At 45.3% G+C, this 18,915-nt stretch overlaps 1 protein-coding gene across 1 annotated transcript; it reads right to left on the bottom strand.

Moving 5' to 3' along the window:
• Positions 1 to 242: 242 nt before the first annotated feature.
• Positions 243 to 11,211, bottom strand: SDR16C5 (short chain dehydrogenase/reductase family 16C member 5). The gene is made up of 6 exons (XM_028118962.1): positions 10,879 to 11,211; positions 7,948 to 8,079; positions 5,568 to 5,667; positions 3,476 to 3,620; positions 2,704 to 2,829; positions 243 to 336 (listed from the first exon to the last, which is right to left on the bottom strand). Exons 1-6 carry the CDS (start codon positions 11,209 to 11,211, stop codon positions 243 to 245), a joined length of 930 nt encoding a protein of 309 aa, XP_027974763.1.
• Positions 11,212 to 18,915: the final 7,704 nt, after the last annotated feature.

Raw genomic sequence — 18,915 nt, 5'->3', positions numbered from 1 at the left:
CATCGGTTGCAAGCAGACATGACAAAAACGGGCAATTTTTTTTAATTAAAAAAAAAACCCAACCAAAAAGCAGATAGGAACATTATTTTCAAAGGCATTGGTTGAAAATAGTAGTCCAAGGAGCAGAAAAAGAATGGTACTTGTAGTTTCCAGATACATTGTTGGACAAAAATGCTTTTCTTCATTGAAATCAGGATTATGGAATGCTGGGTATCAGATGGTATCAGCCATTGAGTTGGTCTTTAGTTTTTCTTGTTCTTGCTAACAAAGCCATCCATTACATTCAGGGCACCCATATATTCAGCCAGAAGAACTAACACCTTGACAGGCAAGATACTAAAGAGAACACAAGAGAGGTTTTCTTGGTTATTATCATGGAAGCACCTTTACCAACTCAGCCGAAATGCAGTGTCACTGACTTGTTGTAGATGGAAGTCACTGGCATATGCACACATTAGTGTGCATGCTTTAGGATCACTCAGGGGTTGTCCGCTATGTGGGAGGACACTGTCCCGCCCAGGGTTTCTATATCTCTTCTGGCTTTATTTACGTTTACTCAACTCACTTCTCATCTCAGTTTCCAAACTATGTAATGATTGACAGGAAGCAGTGAAGTCTTGTGGAGTTGGATAAGCCTGGCTTGAATCCTAGCTTTGTCACTTAACATGCCATCCCAGGTCCATTACTTAGCTCTTGAGACTGTTTCTTCCGGTATCAAATGAAGTCATCAATCTCTCTTTCTGAGACTCCTATGGGGATCAGATAGATCCCCAGACCTTTGGCAAGACCCAGCTAGAACTGCTCATCTTCTCCATCCCCGCTCACCCTTCCCAACAGAGCACAGACCCCATCCATCTGACATTCACATTGCAGAGCAAGGCGAGGCACAGTAAACCTAAGACTCGTCCTCAGCATTGGGTAAAGGAAAGGACACTGAGCTCACTGTTCATCTGCGGGCACCCCAGGATGTCACATGTTACCTTTTCCACGATCCCTCCCCTGAGCAATACACTGAACATCGGGGCTCAACCTGCATTACCCCCGCCTCCCACTCTGGGATTTCTCTTTCTTGTTTTATGTTTCTTTCTAGCACTTATGACTACCCAGTATGCCTTTTCTTTTACTTAACTTTTTGTCTGTTACCTGCCACCCACTCTCAAGAAGAAAATTTCCATGAGGGCAGGTACTCTTGTCTCTTTACTTCTTTGCCGTAACCCCAGATCCTTTGTGGCGCACATTAGGCTCTCTCTAATGCTTCCTAATGAATATTTGAGGGAATGTGTGACGTCATCCCCTTTACTGAACTTCCTCATGTTTCCAAATGCTCATCAGGAACTATGTAGATCTCCTGGGGTCCAGAACTAATATCTTATAAAAGTAAATATAACCTCTATGATTATACAAAAACATTAGAAAAATTGAGTCCTATGTTCTTTGCAGTTGGCATTACTATACCACATACTTCTATCAATTAGGCAACAGATAGCCACTGTCCTGTGAACACCCATGCTGTCCTATAAATTGTGTGACACTCACTAATCTACAAGCTCTAATAAGCACTGACTTCTAAGTCGTAAACAAGAAAACGGGCCGGGAGAATAAAGGGCATGCTCAGAGTCACAGACTTAGTAAATAGCAGAATCATAACCCCAGATTTCAAAGTGCTTGCCAGAGATCCTTTGCCCTGCCTCACACAGCCTGTCAGCAGTATTGCTCCTGTGCTAGGTGAAGCCTGGTCAGTGAAAGGACATAGGAATGATTTCGGTGCATTGCACAAAGTAGATACAATTAACTGAAGACAAAAAGGCATTTCCTCATGCAAGAAGGATAGTGGCTGCCAGCCATAATATCTATGTTCAAATAACTGAGGAACTGTTGTCAAGAGGAATGGAATTAGTCATAGTGCTAGAGGGTAAAGTTAGAGCCAGTGAACATTAAAACGAGACAGATTTCAATGCCACAGAGAGAAGTGGTTCAGTAATGGAATGTGCTTCCTTGTGAAGCAGAAACCCCGATGGGCGGGGGTGTCGTATGACTTGATGACCTGTTACAGTCCAGAAAACGAATTGAGATAGTGGGAAATTTGCAGCTGCTCAGCAATTTGGCATCACCCTCCGTAGAACTGGGTCCCCTGGTCACAGACTGCCGCTGATGGATCTCAGCACTAAAATCCAATGAGGAGCAGAGAGGGTAAGCAAAGATGCTCTCGGGTGCTTTTCAGTCCCCCGCCCCCAACTCTTTTAATCCTCTTATACTTCAGATTTATCCTCTATTGCCAGTTTTACCCATACTACAACTTCCTGAAATGTTTGGCTTACTGTCTGCCCTTAACTCTGGGATCTGTATTTGAGGAAGCATGGACACAATATCTGTTCCAACATGATTATTCTATGATGCCCACAAGAAAGACCACCTGTCTTAAAAAAAAAAAATGACTTCAGTCCGTCCACAGATCATTCAGTAAATCCACTTCTCTCTAACAATAATGCAATACTAAGATAGGGCTGGCAGGATCCAGTACCATCTTCTAGACTCACGGGAAGCACTGCACCTATGCGAATTTGAGATCGTGTCAGCAAACAGGCACAAGGAAGGGATCAAAGTGAATTCATTTAACAGGTATTTTTAGAGTGGCTCCTCCTGGTAGGAAAATAAATTGCTGATTGGCTCATTAGAGAAGTAATAGGAAGCTGATATTGTTACCTTTTTAAAAACATCAAGAAGGAAATAATTTTTGGCAAATTTAAGTATGTTTTCTCTTGCAGGATGGCATCTACTATCTTGTCAGCTACATACTCTGGTTCCAGAGCTGGTAACAGAAAAGGTTGGCTACGGAGTAGAAAACAAAGAACAAAAACTGAAAAAACCCAAGTTAATAAATTACTAAAAAAAATCTGATAAATTAGGGATTAAAAAGGCTGTAAGACATAATCACTTATTTGCTTCTTTCCCTTCCAGATTTGATTTATTTCTATCTTTACTCCTTTATTATCAACGTGCTAGTAACAACTTTATTTTCAAATGGCAAACGATGATTCTGATTAATACACTGGTGATACAGTATACGCATCTACGTGAAACCATATTGAACAACTTCCTGTCATCCCTGCGAGATGCAGAGCTGGGCATTGGTGTCTCCCCGCTCCAGTGATTTTCAGTCCTGCCGTGGAGTCAGTCAGGGAGTTTGGTGGCAGAGAAAGACTATGGCCAGGAATGCTGGGGAGATGGCTAGCAGACCTGGCTATGGTGTGGTAGGAGTTGGACCCAGCCTTGACAAACCACCCCCCTTAAACTCAGTATCTTAAACACAAACACATTTGAAGAAAGAAACAATTCTGAAATCACTTTTAAATCAGGCTGATTCCTAAGGAATACCTTTTTAAATGTTAACGGATAGAACAAAATAAAATAATTTTTAATCATTTTCAATCATTTTAAAAAATGTAGTTTCTTTGAAATCAAAGGACATACTTACGCAGTGGAACAACCTTCAAACATTCCAGTTTTTATAAAACATGGGCACACAATAGTGGTTTTTATCCCCTTTAGTTTCTGGGCTATTGTTTCTATACATATAGATTCAGCAAATCCGAAGGCTGCAAATTTACTTGCACAGTAATCTGAAAAAGGCAAAAAATGGTAACGTATATTCTAGAGTTTTTAAATGGCATTATATCAAGGTTTCCTCATAACACGAACACACAGAGAATAGGACAATGATTTCAGAGTTCTTATTTTGTATGATCGTGGTCTGCACCCACTGGAGGAAGAGAGGAACGAGTGGGGAGGAGCACCATCACCTAAAGGTCGGTTGACAAGGACCAAGTGCCCTTGGGGAGACGCAGGGCTTCAGGGAGCCTCCCGCAGGTCACACTGCAAGGCTTTATTTCCACCCCAACTAGTGGTCAGACACTGTGGGAGCTGTTCCACGGGGCAGTGACATGTGTGTCCCAAAGAGTTTCAAGACCATCGGGGCAGGGAGACACACAAAAGAAGAAATAAAATAATAAGGGATATAGGAGTCCAGACAAGTGAGATCACCGTGGGTCGTAACACTCAGATCACATTTTCTTCTAACTATGACTCTTTCTTCCCTTTGCTAGAGAAAAACAGACTGGCAAACGTCAACCTCTACCTCTTACACATCTTGAAAATGCAGGGGGCATGGAAAGTGGCATCCATGTCAGTTTTGAGCTTTCAGCCTACAATCACACTCACTTCAAATAAACACCTGAATCTTGAACTTGAAGAATGGAAATATTTGGAGAAGAAATTGCATGTCAGTGGACTCTGACTCTTCTTTTCCTCACATGGTCAGAAGCAGCTACTACCACCAGCAAGAGTCAGGTCCCTAGATTGTGGTGGGTTAGACAGTAGAGGAAGGGAAGGGGAGAGGGGAGTCCTGAGCAGCTTCTAGGAGCACCTGAGTCATGGGGTATTAATGCAGTTCACTGAGCCCCTGCATCTCTGAAATTCAGATGAGCAGAAACAGCCCAGGACTCAGGCAGTCTGCATTCTAAATAGCATGCCTGCTGATTCTGATGAAGGGGTGCCAAGATGCACAGGGTGAGAATTACAAAAGTCTTACACATGTTTCTAAGGTGAACATGGGCATGGGAGAATCTTATGTCCTAAGATAGAGATATTGTGCCAGGAACATAATTCACAGGACCTGCAAATAGACCTGTAGGAGTTCAGAGACCCATGAGGTCACAATAAAACCAGTGAATTCTAAGAAGGATGGAGAAAGGGGAGTCCCATGTACCAGGAGATGTGTATAGACGGGTAAAATTTGGGGTGACTGGTGGTTCTGAAAACCCTATTCCCATAACTGAGATGAACCATGCTAAGACCACTGCTGTGCATCTTGAGCTGCGAGTCTTCAACCAGTGGAAAAGCAGAGAGGTTAATTTTAGATTTTTGGGGGCTGGAGAAACTTTCTCCAAACCCCCAGCCAAAGGAGACCACTTAATGGAAATTTCAGAAGGCAGAATGCTCCTCCTTACCATCCTGATAACAGTGCCAGGGGTCCCCCAGACAGTGACTACTCTAATCACTTCCATAAAAAGAATTTATCAGTAAGTTCTCTCACTTCCTCTTTTTAAAATTTTATCTATCTATCTATCTATCTATCTATCTATCTATCTATCTATCTATCTATCTAAGAGAGAGAGAGTGCGAGCAAGCGCACACAAGCCAGCAGGGAGAGGCTGAGGGAGAAGCAGACTCCCTGCTGAGCAGGGAGTCTGATGCAGGACTTGATCCCAGGACCCTGGGATCACGACTTGAGCCGAAGGCAGATGCTTAGCTGACTGAGCCACCCAGACACCCTCTCTTTCTCTTTTTTTTTAAAGCCCAGGGAATTGCACCAACCTAATGATTCCAAAATGCAAAGTTCAACCACATGTAAGCAAATCTGATAGGCAGTTTTGCTGTACCTTATTGAATATGTCTCTTAATTTATAACCCTTTATCACTGGTACATCAAATCAATGCTAATTGTTCAGAGCTAAGCAAGATAAAGTTATAAAACTTTTTGCAACTGCTAAATATTACATTTCTCTTACCTGCCAGTTTATTTACTCCAGTTAATCCAGCTAAACTTGAAATGCAAACCAAATGTCCATGCTTATTAGCGATCATAGCAGGTAGAAAGGATTTATAAGTCTAAGAAGAGCAAGGAAGAACCGTTAATATTTTATACTTTTTTCAGATGTTTATATGACTGTTGTGATGAAAAGAGTCTTTTAAGCTCATAAAAATATCTGAAGGCACTGGGGTATAAAAATGTAAACATCTGGCAAGTAAGCCTCTTAATTTGTTCAATCTGGTGAATCAGTATTTTCCTGATGGCAGTTCCAATATTATTAAAAATAATTTATTTAGAATTATATTTTGCTCGTATCTGACTTCGAAAAGCAATATTCATACAATAATTCAAGCAGTATCGAGAATCTTAACTGTGGCAGGCACAATCCACAAACCAGTAAGAATACTCGGAGATATGATTATTTAGATTTATATTGCCTTTCCCCCCTCCCCCCGGATCATATTTGGATTTCAAATTTTTCTGAACATTGTTCACAGGACATGCCACTATAGGCTTCAGTTTAAAAATATCACTTTGTTTTGAGATTCATCTCTATTTCTTTGAATAGTGGTTTCTAATTTGGATTCCATGTCAGTAGAGAGGATATGTTAGAAAGAAAGGATATGTGCTGTGTCCTCAGTACTGTAGAGCACCTTCACCTTTGATGTGGGACTGGAAAAAGAAGGTAAAGGAGAGAGAGATGAGCTTTGATAGAAGATATGCTCTACAACACAGAAATAACTCATCAAACAGGAATACTTGCATATTTATATGAATTTCTATTTCATGTTTATTCTCAAATTTGAATCATATGAATAAATACGAGAAAAGGGATCTCTTATAAAAGTCAAACAACCTTTGTGTGCACCATGATGACTTTCCGAGAGAAACTAACACTTAGAGAGAGGTGGAAAATCAAAACAAGTCAACAGAGCAGCATAATAAAAAGCTCCCTGAGTTCCGATGGTCTGCGGTGAGTCTCTTTACTTCTCCCTGGGGATACATCCCTTGGGAGTACAGTCACCAGGAGTCCTCTGACCCGTTGGCAGTTAAGCGTCTACTCCATACAGGGGCTCAAAGAATGTATGCGGACTTGCCCGGAAAGAGCGTCCAGAGTGAGAATGATGCGGGCCAGGAATACATCAGCATTCTGGGGACAACTAGAGGAAGAGAGAGAGAAAGAAGAGAAAGAGGAGACCCAGGAGGAAAAAGAATGCAGCAGAAGTGGAGACTATTAATGAGATGATGGTTTTATCTTCATTCTGGCCAAAGAATCTAACTTCCTTCTAATGAAGGAGAGGGATATTTGGGAAAAGACAACATAAATCACTTGCAGTAGCTCCCAAAGGAACATGGTGGTCACTTAGTTCTGAATCTTTCCACCTTTCTTCTGGAAATAATACAGAACACCAACAATACCACCAGTACCAGGACACTTTTGGTGAAACTAGGGGACAGAAACCGACAAAGTCCAAATAACACGTGAAGGCTGACAAATGAGAGGTGGGCGGGAGTCCGGGTAGGGAGGTATAAGGAGGATGGAGGGGAGCTCAGAAGTCTCCAGCAAATACTCCCTCCCAGCCGAGGGCCGCGCAGGACAGCAGGAGCAGGGAGAGGCAAGGGAGGGCATGAGCATGGGTGGGGAGGCGTGGCAAGACTTGTTTCAGCAAAAGCTAGGAAAACCCAACTTCTGCAAGGGGCATATCATGTTGGAGGTCAGGGGCTGTGCCCCTTAATGTCCGAGGCACCTGTCCTGTGCCCTTTAAAGTCACCCAGGCTACTGGTAGAAACTCCCTTTTGCCTGCTTAGATACTGAGTGAGGTGACTGTACATCTTCATTTGCCCAGACTAGACCCGATTAATGCTTGTTTATTGATAATGCCCTCTTTCACTTTCTTTATCGTTATTATTATTATTTACCTTTTCCACTTTCAAAAGACTTCCAGCTTAGGCAAATTGTAAGGTCTCCCTGGTCATGTCTACGTGCTATCATTTCTGTGTAGCCTTGAGCAAATCTTTTAACTCTTCTGATCCCTTATTTCACCAAGCTGTTTCCAGGATGATACAGGAGGTGCCTTGGATAGCACCCGACATAGGTTGGCAATCAATAAATGACAGTAAAACCATGGGACAATTGTGTCATGGCAGGATTCCTTAGTGGAGGCTCAGGCAGGTGCAGGTTAGGTTGGATCAGGGGTGAGGCGGGGGTGGGGGGACATCTGCATAGACCGGGACAAATCTAAAATTGAGAAGTCTGTGCTTTGGTTAGACAAGAGTAAACTTGTAAGAGAACAAGAGGAAGGTACTTCTAAATTCAGAGTAACTTTAGATTGATCATGAGAAGAAAAAATAATTACCCATAAATGTGCTTTGAAATTCACATCAAAAGCCTTTTCAATCAGCTCATCTGGGCAGTCGAGGAAACTTTTGCCTGTCACGATTCCAGCATTGTTGATTAGGATGGAGACATCGCCAACTTCTTTTTTAACCTGCATTGAATAACAAGAGCAACACCACCCACGGAGTAATTCTTTACATGATCTAAGTTTAAATTTCCCATAGTTTTTTTTTTTTTAAGATTTTATTTATTTATTTGACAGAGAGAGACACAGCGAGAGAGGGAACACAAGCGGGGAGTGGGAGAGGGAGAAGCAGGCTTCCTGCGGAGCAGGGAGCCTGATGCGGGGCTCAATCTCAGGACCCTGGGATCATAACCTGAGCCGAAGGTAGACGCTTAATGACTGAGCCACCCAGGCGCCCTTAATTTCCCATAGTTTTACATGCTTCTTATCCTAGTTAACTCAGACGGAGTTTATGCACTCTGCAAAACAGAGTATGCTTTATTTCCTTTGCTGAATTTACAGGGCGTCAGAGATCCACGTCTGATGCTTTTCTTCTCATTTCTTCCCTCCTTCTTAGGATGGTTCCAACATGGCAGGGCTACTTTCCTTAACAGGCAGAGCAGTTAGAGCTATTCTAGTCATTTTGTTTCAGGCTCTGTGTAAGCAGGAGGTTTATTTCAATCATTGTGACAGGACATAAGGCATTATAGCCATGCCATATAAATCAAGACCCAGCACACACTGAGATGAGGTGGAGTAGGAAGATATGGAGGAAGCACAAAATTCCTAAACAGGTTTTATGCACACGGCACAGCTCAGAACCTGCCTGTCCTGCTTGTACCAACGAGCTGGTTTCCTTCTCCCTACCACAGGCTTCTAGATGCTAAGATATGTGAAGGGAGGATCAGAGTGAGCCCCATTTGCTTCTGTAACGCTAGCCACAGTAGGTACTCCATAACTTGTATTTAAGAAATAAAATTTCTGGGTGGGACCTTGGAGCCTTTTGCTCATAGTAAATCTTCAGCTTGTAATCTTAGCCCTTAGGGCAGAAGTGAGTGCAGGATTTGCCAGGGTTGGAGACGGGAGATAGTGATGTCCCTTCGTTCCTTTCTGTGCTTTGAATTTCATTACTGTAATTTGTATCCCAAGCAGGGGCTCTGTCCCCAGATCAGAGAGAACCCCTGGTTGCCGCTATCCTGGGCCGAATAAGCAGCTCACGGCAGTACCCCTTACATCTCTAGCTGTGTGTGTGTATGTGTGTGCATGTGTGTTGTGTACCTCCCTACATGGATGGCACCATCTGGCACAGAGCGGGATGTATTACTGAAGCCAGGTGGAAGCCACCACCTCACCCGCTACCCTGCAAGGCCTGAGCCCCGGCAACAAGGGGATTTACGTCGTAGGGATTTATGAGCCAACTAGATCGGCAGCCTAGGGAAAATCTAGGATGAAATAGAGACCAAGGAAACCTCACCTTTTATGGTAGCGTTTTCAGATAAAAGCACTGGAAACAAACCTGACTTCGAGCTTTATTTGGAGAGTGGCAAAAATATTTAGTCAAATTCAAGTTGAACAGCAGTCAAGGCTCGAAACAACTAGCCCTACCTGAGGCAATTATTTATAGAGGGCCTCGTATTAGCTTGCTCAATATTGGATAGTTTTCAGTATTTGAATGCGAACCAATTATTCCTTAAGAGTGGCTAGAGAAGTTGTTTGCCGTCAAGCGTGAGGGAACATGTCAGGTGATCAGGGCTCTAAGTGCACAGAGATTCATCTTCAAGGTCGGCCGTAGGAGAGAGACACACTTGCACTTTGAGGGAGGGGCTAGCTTGTCAGGCTGGGGTCTCCAGACCGAACCGGGCTTCCTGGGACTGGAGATGGTAGTCACAGAGGTATAGAATTTAAAGACAAATTTCAACAGAAGCTACACACTCCCCTGCCGATGACCTGCCAAGCTTACCATTAGGAAGTGAAGTGGGAAGGGGCAAGGGATTCGGGGTAGGGGCCTAGAAGATGTGCGAGAACTTTCCACTGGGGCTGGGCTGCTCTTCGCAGGCCAGTCTGGTTCCTTCCTTCTCACTAAATTGGGGAATTCTGGGGGACGACAAAAAGATGGCTCAGGAGAGTGATGTGCCAAGTACTCATGCCAATGTGGGGATAGAGAAAAGCCTTACCAGGGAAAAGAGGCAGCAAACAAGTACAAGCCTCAATGAACAAAAAAAAACCTCTTACTGCTGCTTACTGGGGTTTTGATTTCCTGAAATCCTTCTTTGAACGTGCAGCTGTATCATCACCAAAGGAGCAACTGTGGCTAAGCATCTTCAGGATGAATGAAATATTCTGATTTTCTTATGATTACTTAAGAGAAATACACATTCAAATGAAAGGCCCTGTGGTGTGGTGGAAATAGCTGGATTTCAGCTCAGATCGGATACGGGTTCAAGCCCTGGCTTCGTCATATGCTAGCTCTGGGACCCCTGAGCAGATTATTCAGTATCTCTATGTCTCCTTTCTCCTCCACGAAGGGGGCCACCCTCTACCTCCTATATGGTAACAGGGGCTGGCACTGGCCCGTACTGCCTGGTATGTACTATGGAGTCAACAGACTCAAGGCTGAGCTGGATCTTGGCTACTTAGTAGCTGTTTCTTAGGGGAGCTACTTACCTCCTTGAGCCCTGGTTTCCTTATTTGTGACATAGAGATAGTCATGGACCTCACTTTATAGGATTAGGATGTAATATAGATGGGGTGCTTTGTGCGGTGTATTGTATATGGTGACAACTCAAAAATCCGAATTCCCACTCCCCAATATTTTTTAAATTAAAGGGATGTTGGAGACAGGCAAATCTGCACCAAGCAAGGCAAAGAGACAGAGAAGAGAGGCACGTGAACATATCTGCGTATAGTGCTCACTACCCGCAGGGAACAGCGAGAAGCGAGATCTACCTGCTCGGCCACTCTGTATATGTTTTCCTTTTGGCTGCAGTCACAAGTGTAGGCATAAACTCTTGTGGCCCCAGCTTCCCGCACCATCCTGCATGTGTCCTCGTTCCCCTCCTTGTTGATATCCCAGAGAACCAGCACGGATCCAAGGCGGGCAAATCTGAGGGCCAAGAACCTTCCCAGTCCGCTCCCGGAGCCAGTGATGAGCACGATTTCACCAGCAACATTCTTCCGTGGTCTGGGGACGATGATGAAAATCATCGACTCCAGAAAAGCAATCATTGATTTTCCTAAGAAAACCATCAATTCCTTGGTTGACTTCAGCTTGGAAGCCATGTTGTGGCTGAAACCTATAAAGGAAGAGAGACCCATGTCAAGAGTTCCATGACCATTCCCTGTGAGCGTGTGGACTACGTGGAGCTCACGTTTTCTGAGATAGCAGCAGAAAGGGGGGTGCGTTATTTAAGCTGCTCTCTTGGTAGCAGATTCTGAACTTAGGCAGACACAGGGCCTGTGTCTTGGCTTTCATTCACAGCCCCAAGCTGGGCCCGCACCTGAGTGTTGTACAGGACAGAAGGGTTCCCTAACCAGGAACTGTAACCACACCAACATTTAACCCAAAGGAGAACATAATTATTTCTCACAGTTAACCTTTCTTCATAATAATCCCATGTCCCGTTGACTGCTTTTATGTTCAAAGTCATAACTATATTGTAATGTTTATGTGGTAACGGCTACCTCTCTGGTTTTACTTTTGTCTCCTTCTGGGTTTGGGGGGTTTTGTTGTTGTTGTTATTTTTTTAAAGACTTATTTATTTGAGAGAGAGAGAGCGACACGAGCAGTGGGGAGGGGCAGAAGGGGAGGTATAGAGAGAGAAGCAGACTCCCTCCCTATGCAGGGCTCGATCTCATGACCCTGAGATCATGATCTGAGCTGAAACCAAGTGTTGGACACTTAACCAACTGAGTCACCCAGGGGCCCCTGGGTTTGTGTTTTTTAATTTGCACAGTTTTTCTTTAATTTTGTGTCATTATTTAAAATCTAACGTTCCATAGATAAGGATTGATGTAGGGGACACACACACACACCACACACAGAGAGGAATATTATGCATCCTTAAAAAAGATGAGATCATGCAACAACATGGATGGACCTAGAGAATATAATGCTAAGTAAAATGAGTCAAACTGAGAAAGACAAATACCATACGATTTCACTCATACATGGAGTCTAAAAAAAAAAAAGAATAAACAAGCAAAAAGAAAGTAGAATCACACCTATAAATACAAGAAACAAATGGGTGGTTGCCAGAGGGAGAGGGGGTAGGAGGACGGGGGAAATGGGTGAGGGGGAGTGGAAGATACAGGCTTCCAGTTATAGAATGAGTAAGTCATGGGGATAAAACGCCCAGCACGGGGAGTAGAGTCAGTGGTACTGTGATAGTGTAGTATGGCGACAGATGATAGCTACACTTGTGTGCACGGCATAATGTACAGACTTGTGAAATCTCTATATTGTACACCTGGAACTAATGTAACATCGTGTGTCAACTATACCCAAGTAAAAAGCTTAAAAATATTTGGGATTTAAGGAAAAAAAAAAGGAAAATCCTATTTGTAGAATATACTTGAAAAGGAGTAATTGATATTCTAAACCTTTTCCAACAGATTCGCTGTGAGCATGGGATACCCGCCCTCCCCCAGACTCTGAGACCTCCATCCCACACCACTGACCACAGGTGCAAGAACCACAGCGTTGGCACTGTAGAATATAGGTGAGAGACAGAGTGGATAGCTGTCCTGCCCTGCCCATGCCTACCTGTGAAACCTGGGGCAGGCTACTTAGCCTCTCGGGGCCTCGGTCTCCACATATCTACCGGTCCCATAGCACAGGGTGATTTTGCGGATGAAAAGAGAATGAGTGTTGTGTGCAGGACTGCAATGCTAACCCCCAGTAAGTGCTTTATGGATGTTAGCGTGTTTCTCAGATACGGAGTACTGCTCACGGAGAAATCACCCAATATGTTTGCTGTATGAATAAAAGGCCTCCCCTTGGGGCGCCAGGGTGGCTCAGTCATTAAGCGTCTGCCTTCGGCTCAGGTCGTGATCCCAGGGTCCTGGGATCGAGCCCCGAATCGGGCTCCCTGCTCCACGGGGAGCCTGCTTCTCCCTCCCCCACTCCCCCTGCTTGTGTTCCCTCTCTCGCTATGTCTCTGTCAAATAAATAAAATCTTAAAAAAAAAAAGTCCTTCCCTTGACAAACTCATACAAGGCTATAGCTTATATCCTGTTATCACTTTAGTGAGAATGAGTTTCTAAGAAGCTTTACTAAAAAGCAGCTGGGAAAGAAGGGAAGGTCTTACTTTCTACAGGAGGAGAAGACATATTTAGCAGGTGCATCCTGTGCTGGGGGTGAGAGGCTTCCCTGAATGGGGTGTCCGATTGAGAGGCACAGCTGAGGGCAGATGTCCTTCATTAAAGAACCAGCAGGTTCACTTACTTTGCAGTTTGGCTGAGGATAGACTAGTCACCGTTCATGATGATGGGTAGATAGATTCATCAACAGCAGGGCTGGGAGCATGGCAAGGCTCTTAGGAAATTGTTGTGACCTAGTTGTTTCTTGGCTCATTGGACAGATGGGACTGAAGATCAGAAAGAGTATGCATGTAGTTTACCCAAGGTCCCGGGGCTAGTTAGTACAGGGTCGGCTGAGTTCATTTATTATATTTACTGAGCCCTGATGCCGTGCAGGTCTGATGCTGGGCATTGGGGCTGAGGATTCCGTGATTACTGCCCTCATGAGCCAAGGGTCTAGTTGAAGAAACAGACATTGAGCAAATAAATACATCATGACAAGCCATCATACTACAGAGAAAACTGAAGGGTGCTATAGAGAGTAGATGGGAGATCTGATTTAGATTGGGTGCTGGGGAAGAAACAACAGGAGAGATTCACTGGAAGGTGACATTTGAGCCAGTAGCCAAATGATGAATGGTTAGAGGTAGAGGGATCTGGGAGTAGCTTGACCAACAGAGGGATGGAAGAGTTTGAGGCTTGAGGTAGTTTTGGCCTGTGTGTCTAATGCTGTCTGTCCAGAGAATTAGAATGCGGGTGGTAGGGGGCACGGATGTATTGGTCAAAGGGAGTTCTTGTGGTGGAGCCCCGGGTTTCACCATGCTTTGGACGAAATGGCCCTCAAACTCTCTGCCATCTTTGCTTGGATTTATTTTCACAGAGTAGCCTTGGATGATTGACCTGGATGATTTGATGAATGAATAAAAACCCTCCCCTTTTATAAAAGAGCCTCTCAGGCTCTGGAGAATTTGGAAGGAAGGTGCCCTGAAAGGCAAACGGTGATTTTCAGACTCTCATTTTAAGCTCAGTCATGGGGTATGCGTCTTCAGACCTGCAAGGATGAGGGTCAGGCTTCCCACATTAATGGGGCACCATGGGCACCCTCCCCAGGCACAACCTGGGCATGGCCAACACTCCTTCCATGAGAAGACCCACACCAGCTCATCCATGCCCCCTTTCAGGCACACCACTATGAGAGTCCATGCCAGAGGGACAGAGGTCTCTTTCTCTCCTCAGTGGGCTCCAACACCAGGTGGGTGGCTAGAAGTCTCAGCACTGACCTGGGGGAAGGTTCTTGATGCCAGAGGCCCTAGACTTCAGCACTCCACTGTCTCAGTGTTGGCATGATGTAAGACCTAGAGCAAGGTCTTCCGGCTTATTGCTGTCTCGGTGGATGCTTACTAGGTTCTTAAGAGCTTGGCATCCTGAGGTCTCCCTCATTTGGGGTTAGGGTGTCTGTTAGGCATCTGTACAGTGAGTGCAGTGTAGAGATTAAAGTTTGGGTTGGAATTCTGGATCTGCCACTGACTTTTCTGCAGCCTTGGTTAAAATTATTTTGTCTTTTGTGCCTCAGTTTCCTCTTCTAAATAAGGGGATGCTGCAGGATGCACCAATGGGGGAGCTGTGGAAACTAAAAGACTTAATACAGGTAAAGTATTAACGTGTGTAATACCAACCCTATGATCCTTTATGGAGTTTCTGAGCAAATTGGGGGGGGGGGAGAAAGGTCCTGATTGCCCTGCACACAGCTCCTCCCTCCAGGGTGTATAGGGTGGGGGTGGGGATGGGGCAAGAGGAGTTGGGCTGGATTTCAACACCTGCCAGGTTACACATCATCTCCACCTTCACTCCTAACGCCCATAATGTGGAGGCCTTCCTAGAACAATGCCAGGCTCATAACAACAGCAAAATGACTGCATTAGCTAGAGCTACGCTTGGTGTTCCTGCTAGCATATGAATTATGAGCCCTGCCCATAGCAACGAAAGATGGTGATAGTAAGTATACTTAAAAACAAAAGTAAATTCTTAGGAAGTTACACAGCATTTTAAATTTAATCGGGTTACACACTTCTTTGATGCTTCCATCCCACAGCCTGACTACTTAGTTCAAAAGCTGAACTAACTTGGGGCACCTGGCTGGCTCAGTCAGATCAGCAACTCTCCAATCTCAGAGTCCTGAGTTCAACTCCCACGTTGGGCATTGAGCTTACTTAAAATAAAGTGCTGAACTAACTTGGTGCAATATAGACCGGTGTCTTCAGCTTCCCAGGCCAGGACACAGCAAATTGCCCTGGGAAGAGGTACGTGCTGAGTTGGGGGTGATGGGGAGGGAGTGTCAGACGCGCTCCGGAAGCAGAGAGCAGCGTGGCGCTCTCACCCGCTCACCCCCAGCCGCCGGGCCGGGGCTCACCCGCGCTCCCTCTCTCGCACCCCCCCGCTCCCCCTGCCATGCCACCCCGCCACAGCTTTACCGCCGGTCGGGTGCCCAGTCACGGACGCCTCGGAGCGGGCCAGCGCCACCTCCTCGCGGAGGTCTTGCCCGGCCCCGGGTCCGGACTTCGGGAACTCACCCGAGACACGCAGCTTTAGCAATCCGCCGAGAAGCAGGGGTCCGCCACGGGCACCGCGTCGCTGGCTGGCGGCTGGGGTAGGTTCAGGAGTTTACCTCCTAGCCGAGTACAGGGTGGGACGGCTCCGCCCGCGCAGTGGGCGGAGCCGCCGTGCGGACCCGTCTTGGGGCCTCAGTAGACCCGCTTTTCTCTCTCTCCCTCTCCTTCTCCTTCCCTCCTTCTCTTCCTTCCTTCCTTCCCTCTCCCTCTCTCCCTCTTCCTCTCCTTCTCTCCCTCCCTCTCCCCCTTCCTCCCTCCCTCCCTCCCTCCCTCCCTCCCTCCCTTCCTTCCTTCCTTCCTTCCTTCCTTCCTTCCTTCCTTCCTTCCTTCTTTCCTTCCTTCCCCAGGCTGCCGGTTTTAGAGGCTGGACATTAGGTCGCTATGGCTGGACGAACGCGTCGGGATTTCAAATACTGGAATCATCCCTGGATGTTGAAAAATCCCGACATCCAGGCTGCATCCTGGATTATTAAATCAGAATTTCTGGGTTGGAAGGGGCCCAGTATCAGCATTTAAAAAGGTTCCCCGTGTGTTTCCAAAGCACAGCAGTGCAAACACAGTGGGAACCCTTGTGTTAGAGACCAAAAAGGAGGCACGTTCAGGAGTCCTTGGATGGAGGACAACGGGGAGCGCTTAGGGAGCCAGGTCAGTTCTCTGCAGCTTGCAGAGCAGGGCACAGATGCAGAGTTCCCCAGCAGAATCTGACTCCTGCAATTGGGCCCAAGGTCAACAGCTTCCCTGGCCCCGTGGCTGTAAGGAGTGTGGGTGTGGGAGAGTTGCTTGGAAAGCGGGTGGAGTGCTAGGCAGGAGTGGAGGCGGCACTGGCAGGAGGCCAAGAAGGCGGAGTTTGTTTTAAGGAGATGAGGTTGATAAAAAGTCAACAACATACTCTGGTCCAACCAGTGTTCATTGAACACCTCTGTGTACAAGGATCTAGAAAATATAGCAATGTTATATCTGTCAAGAAAAAAATGTTCAGTTAACATTAGCTAATCCTCTAATATAGAATAAATCACTGCTGAAATGCTTATACAGGGTGGAGTTTGTTGGGTGGCATAAGAAGCTGGAATATCAAATTATGGAGTGTTGAAGGAAAGCTGGAGAGTCAGGACAAGACTGTGTTTGGGATTGACTCAGGGTTGTGTCAGACACACACAAGTGGTAAAGGTTCAAAGGAGAGCAGGTTAGCCAATTGGTGTGTGAGGAACTGCACATTTGTTCTTTATTTGGCAGTGAGAAGGAACAGGTAGGTTGTATAAGCCTTGAAAAGTCGGTGCAGGGAAGAGCCTTGAAGGTTATTCCAGTGCGTTACAGGTGTTCTGTAGGCTTCGGTGAGTTGTGCAAAGTGCATAGTTGCGCTGTCCGAAGTTGAATGGGCAGGTGGGTGTGTACTGGTTTCAGCTCAGCAGTCATTGCCTAAGGGCTTGTGCTGTGCAAGGCTCGGTGTTTGCCTCTGGAGAGCTGGAGAGCTGCAGAGCTTTGGGGAGCGAGGGGGCGATTCATTCATGAATTTCACATGTGTGGGTGTTAGTGTCGAAAGTTCAGAAATAACAGATATAAGACCAATGAATCCCTGAACTAGTAATTAGTAAAAGTTTATGGCACACACACCAGAAAGTTTGCAGACTGGGAGCACTCAAACCAAAATGTGGAATGAGTCTCATATTAAAGCAGCTTATATAGTGAGACAGCAGTGACTGTTTATTCTTCACTGTGAATGGTTATAATATTAATAAAATATAATATAATTCTATAATATAATAGACTTTTCTTAAGTGTTAGGAAATTTGTCAGTGGTTACCATATATCAACCTTGGGAAACAGTTGAAGTTTTGTCAGAAGTATAAGCAAGAAAGAGCCCAGGTCAAGTTAGTCTTACAAAATAAGCTAAATTAAATTTTGCTCTTATGACTCAACTGGCTTTGCTCGGAATTTTAAAAAAATTTCAATCTTTATTTTCACAATAGACATGCACCCCATGTGCCTGGGGTGCGTAGAATAGGGGCCCCTACTCAGCCTGCACGAGGAGAGGTAGCTGGAAGGGCCGTCCAGACTTCGGAGACAGAATGGGCCAAGGTGGGGAGGTAAGCATCACCTGCCTGCAAGAGGTCAGATGGGCAGCCAATGGAAAACACCAGCCCACAAACTCTCCACATTTTCTCTGAGTGAAATTCTGAGCTGTCACTCTTCTTTCTGATGAGAAGGTCAGAGTAGACCTCAGGAAAGAAGTCTTGAGCATTATTAGAAATACCATTAAAACAAAAGATGAATGTAAAGCAGTGGCAATTTCATTAATGATGTCATTAAGGGAAATAGAAGTCTTTGTGTTTTGAGAAGACCCCAATTTGACTTGAAGTGGGGGAAACTCAGCAGACTGACTATGATCCTGAAAGATAAGAAAGCATTTTTATGTTTTTAAAGATTTTATTTATTTGAGAGAGAGAGAGACCGAGCAAAGAGGGAGAAGCAGGCTCCCTGCTCAGCAGGGACCCTGACGCAGGACTCGATCCCAGGACCCTGGGATCATGACATGAGCCGAGGGCAGATGCTTAACCAAGTGAGCCACCCAGGTGCCCCAAGAAAGTATTTTTATTTTTATTTAATTTTATTTTTTAAAGATTTTATTTATTCATTTGACAGAGAGAGTCACAGCGAGAGAGGGAACACAAGCAGGGGGAGTGGGAGAGGGAGAAGCAGGCTTCCCACTGAGCAGGGAGCCTGATGTGGGACTCGATCCCAGGACCCTAGAATCATGACCTGAGCCGAAGGCAGATGCTTAACTGACTGAGGCACCCAGGAGCCCTGGCTTCTGTATGTTTCTGTATTTTTAGATTTTTTACAAATGTCATGCATTATTTTATTATAGCAAAAACCCAAATAATGATTAAAATGTATGTACCTGCTGTTTAAAAAGGACTCTATTTTAAGAATATATTGTCGGGACGCCTGGGTGGCTCAGTCGGTTAAGCGTCTGCCTTCTGCTCGGGTCATGATCCCAGGGTCCTGGGATCGAGTCCCACATCGGGCTCCTTGCTGAGCAAGGAGCCTGCTTCTCCCTCTGCCTGCCTCTGTCTCT

This window comes from Eumetopias jubatus, unplaced genomic scaffold, assembly GCF_037043125.1.
Source record: "Eumetopias jubatus isolate StellerSeaLion01/CBP00866 unplaced genomic scaffold, mEumJub1_p1.0 scaffold_4, whole genome shotgun sequence".
Taxonomy (NCBI): domain Eukaryota; kingdom Metazoa; phylum Chordata; class Mammalia; order Carnivora; family Otariidae; genus Eumetopias; species Eumetopias jubatus.
The sequence above is the reverse complement of the archived record's forward strand: the minus strand, read 5'-3'. Positions and strand labels throughout refer to the sequence as shown.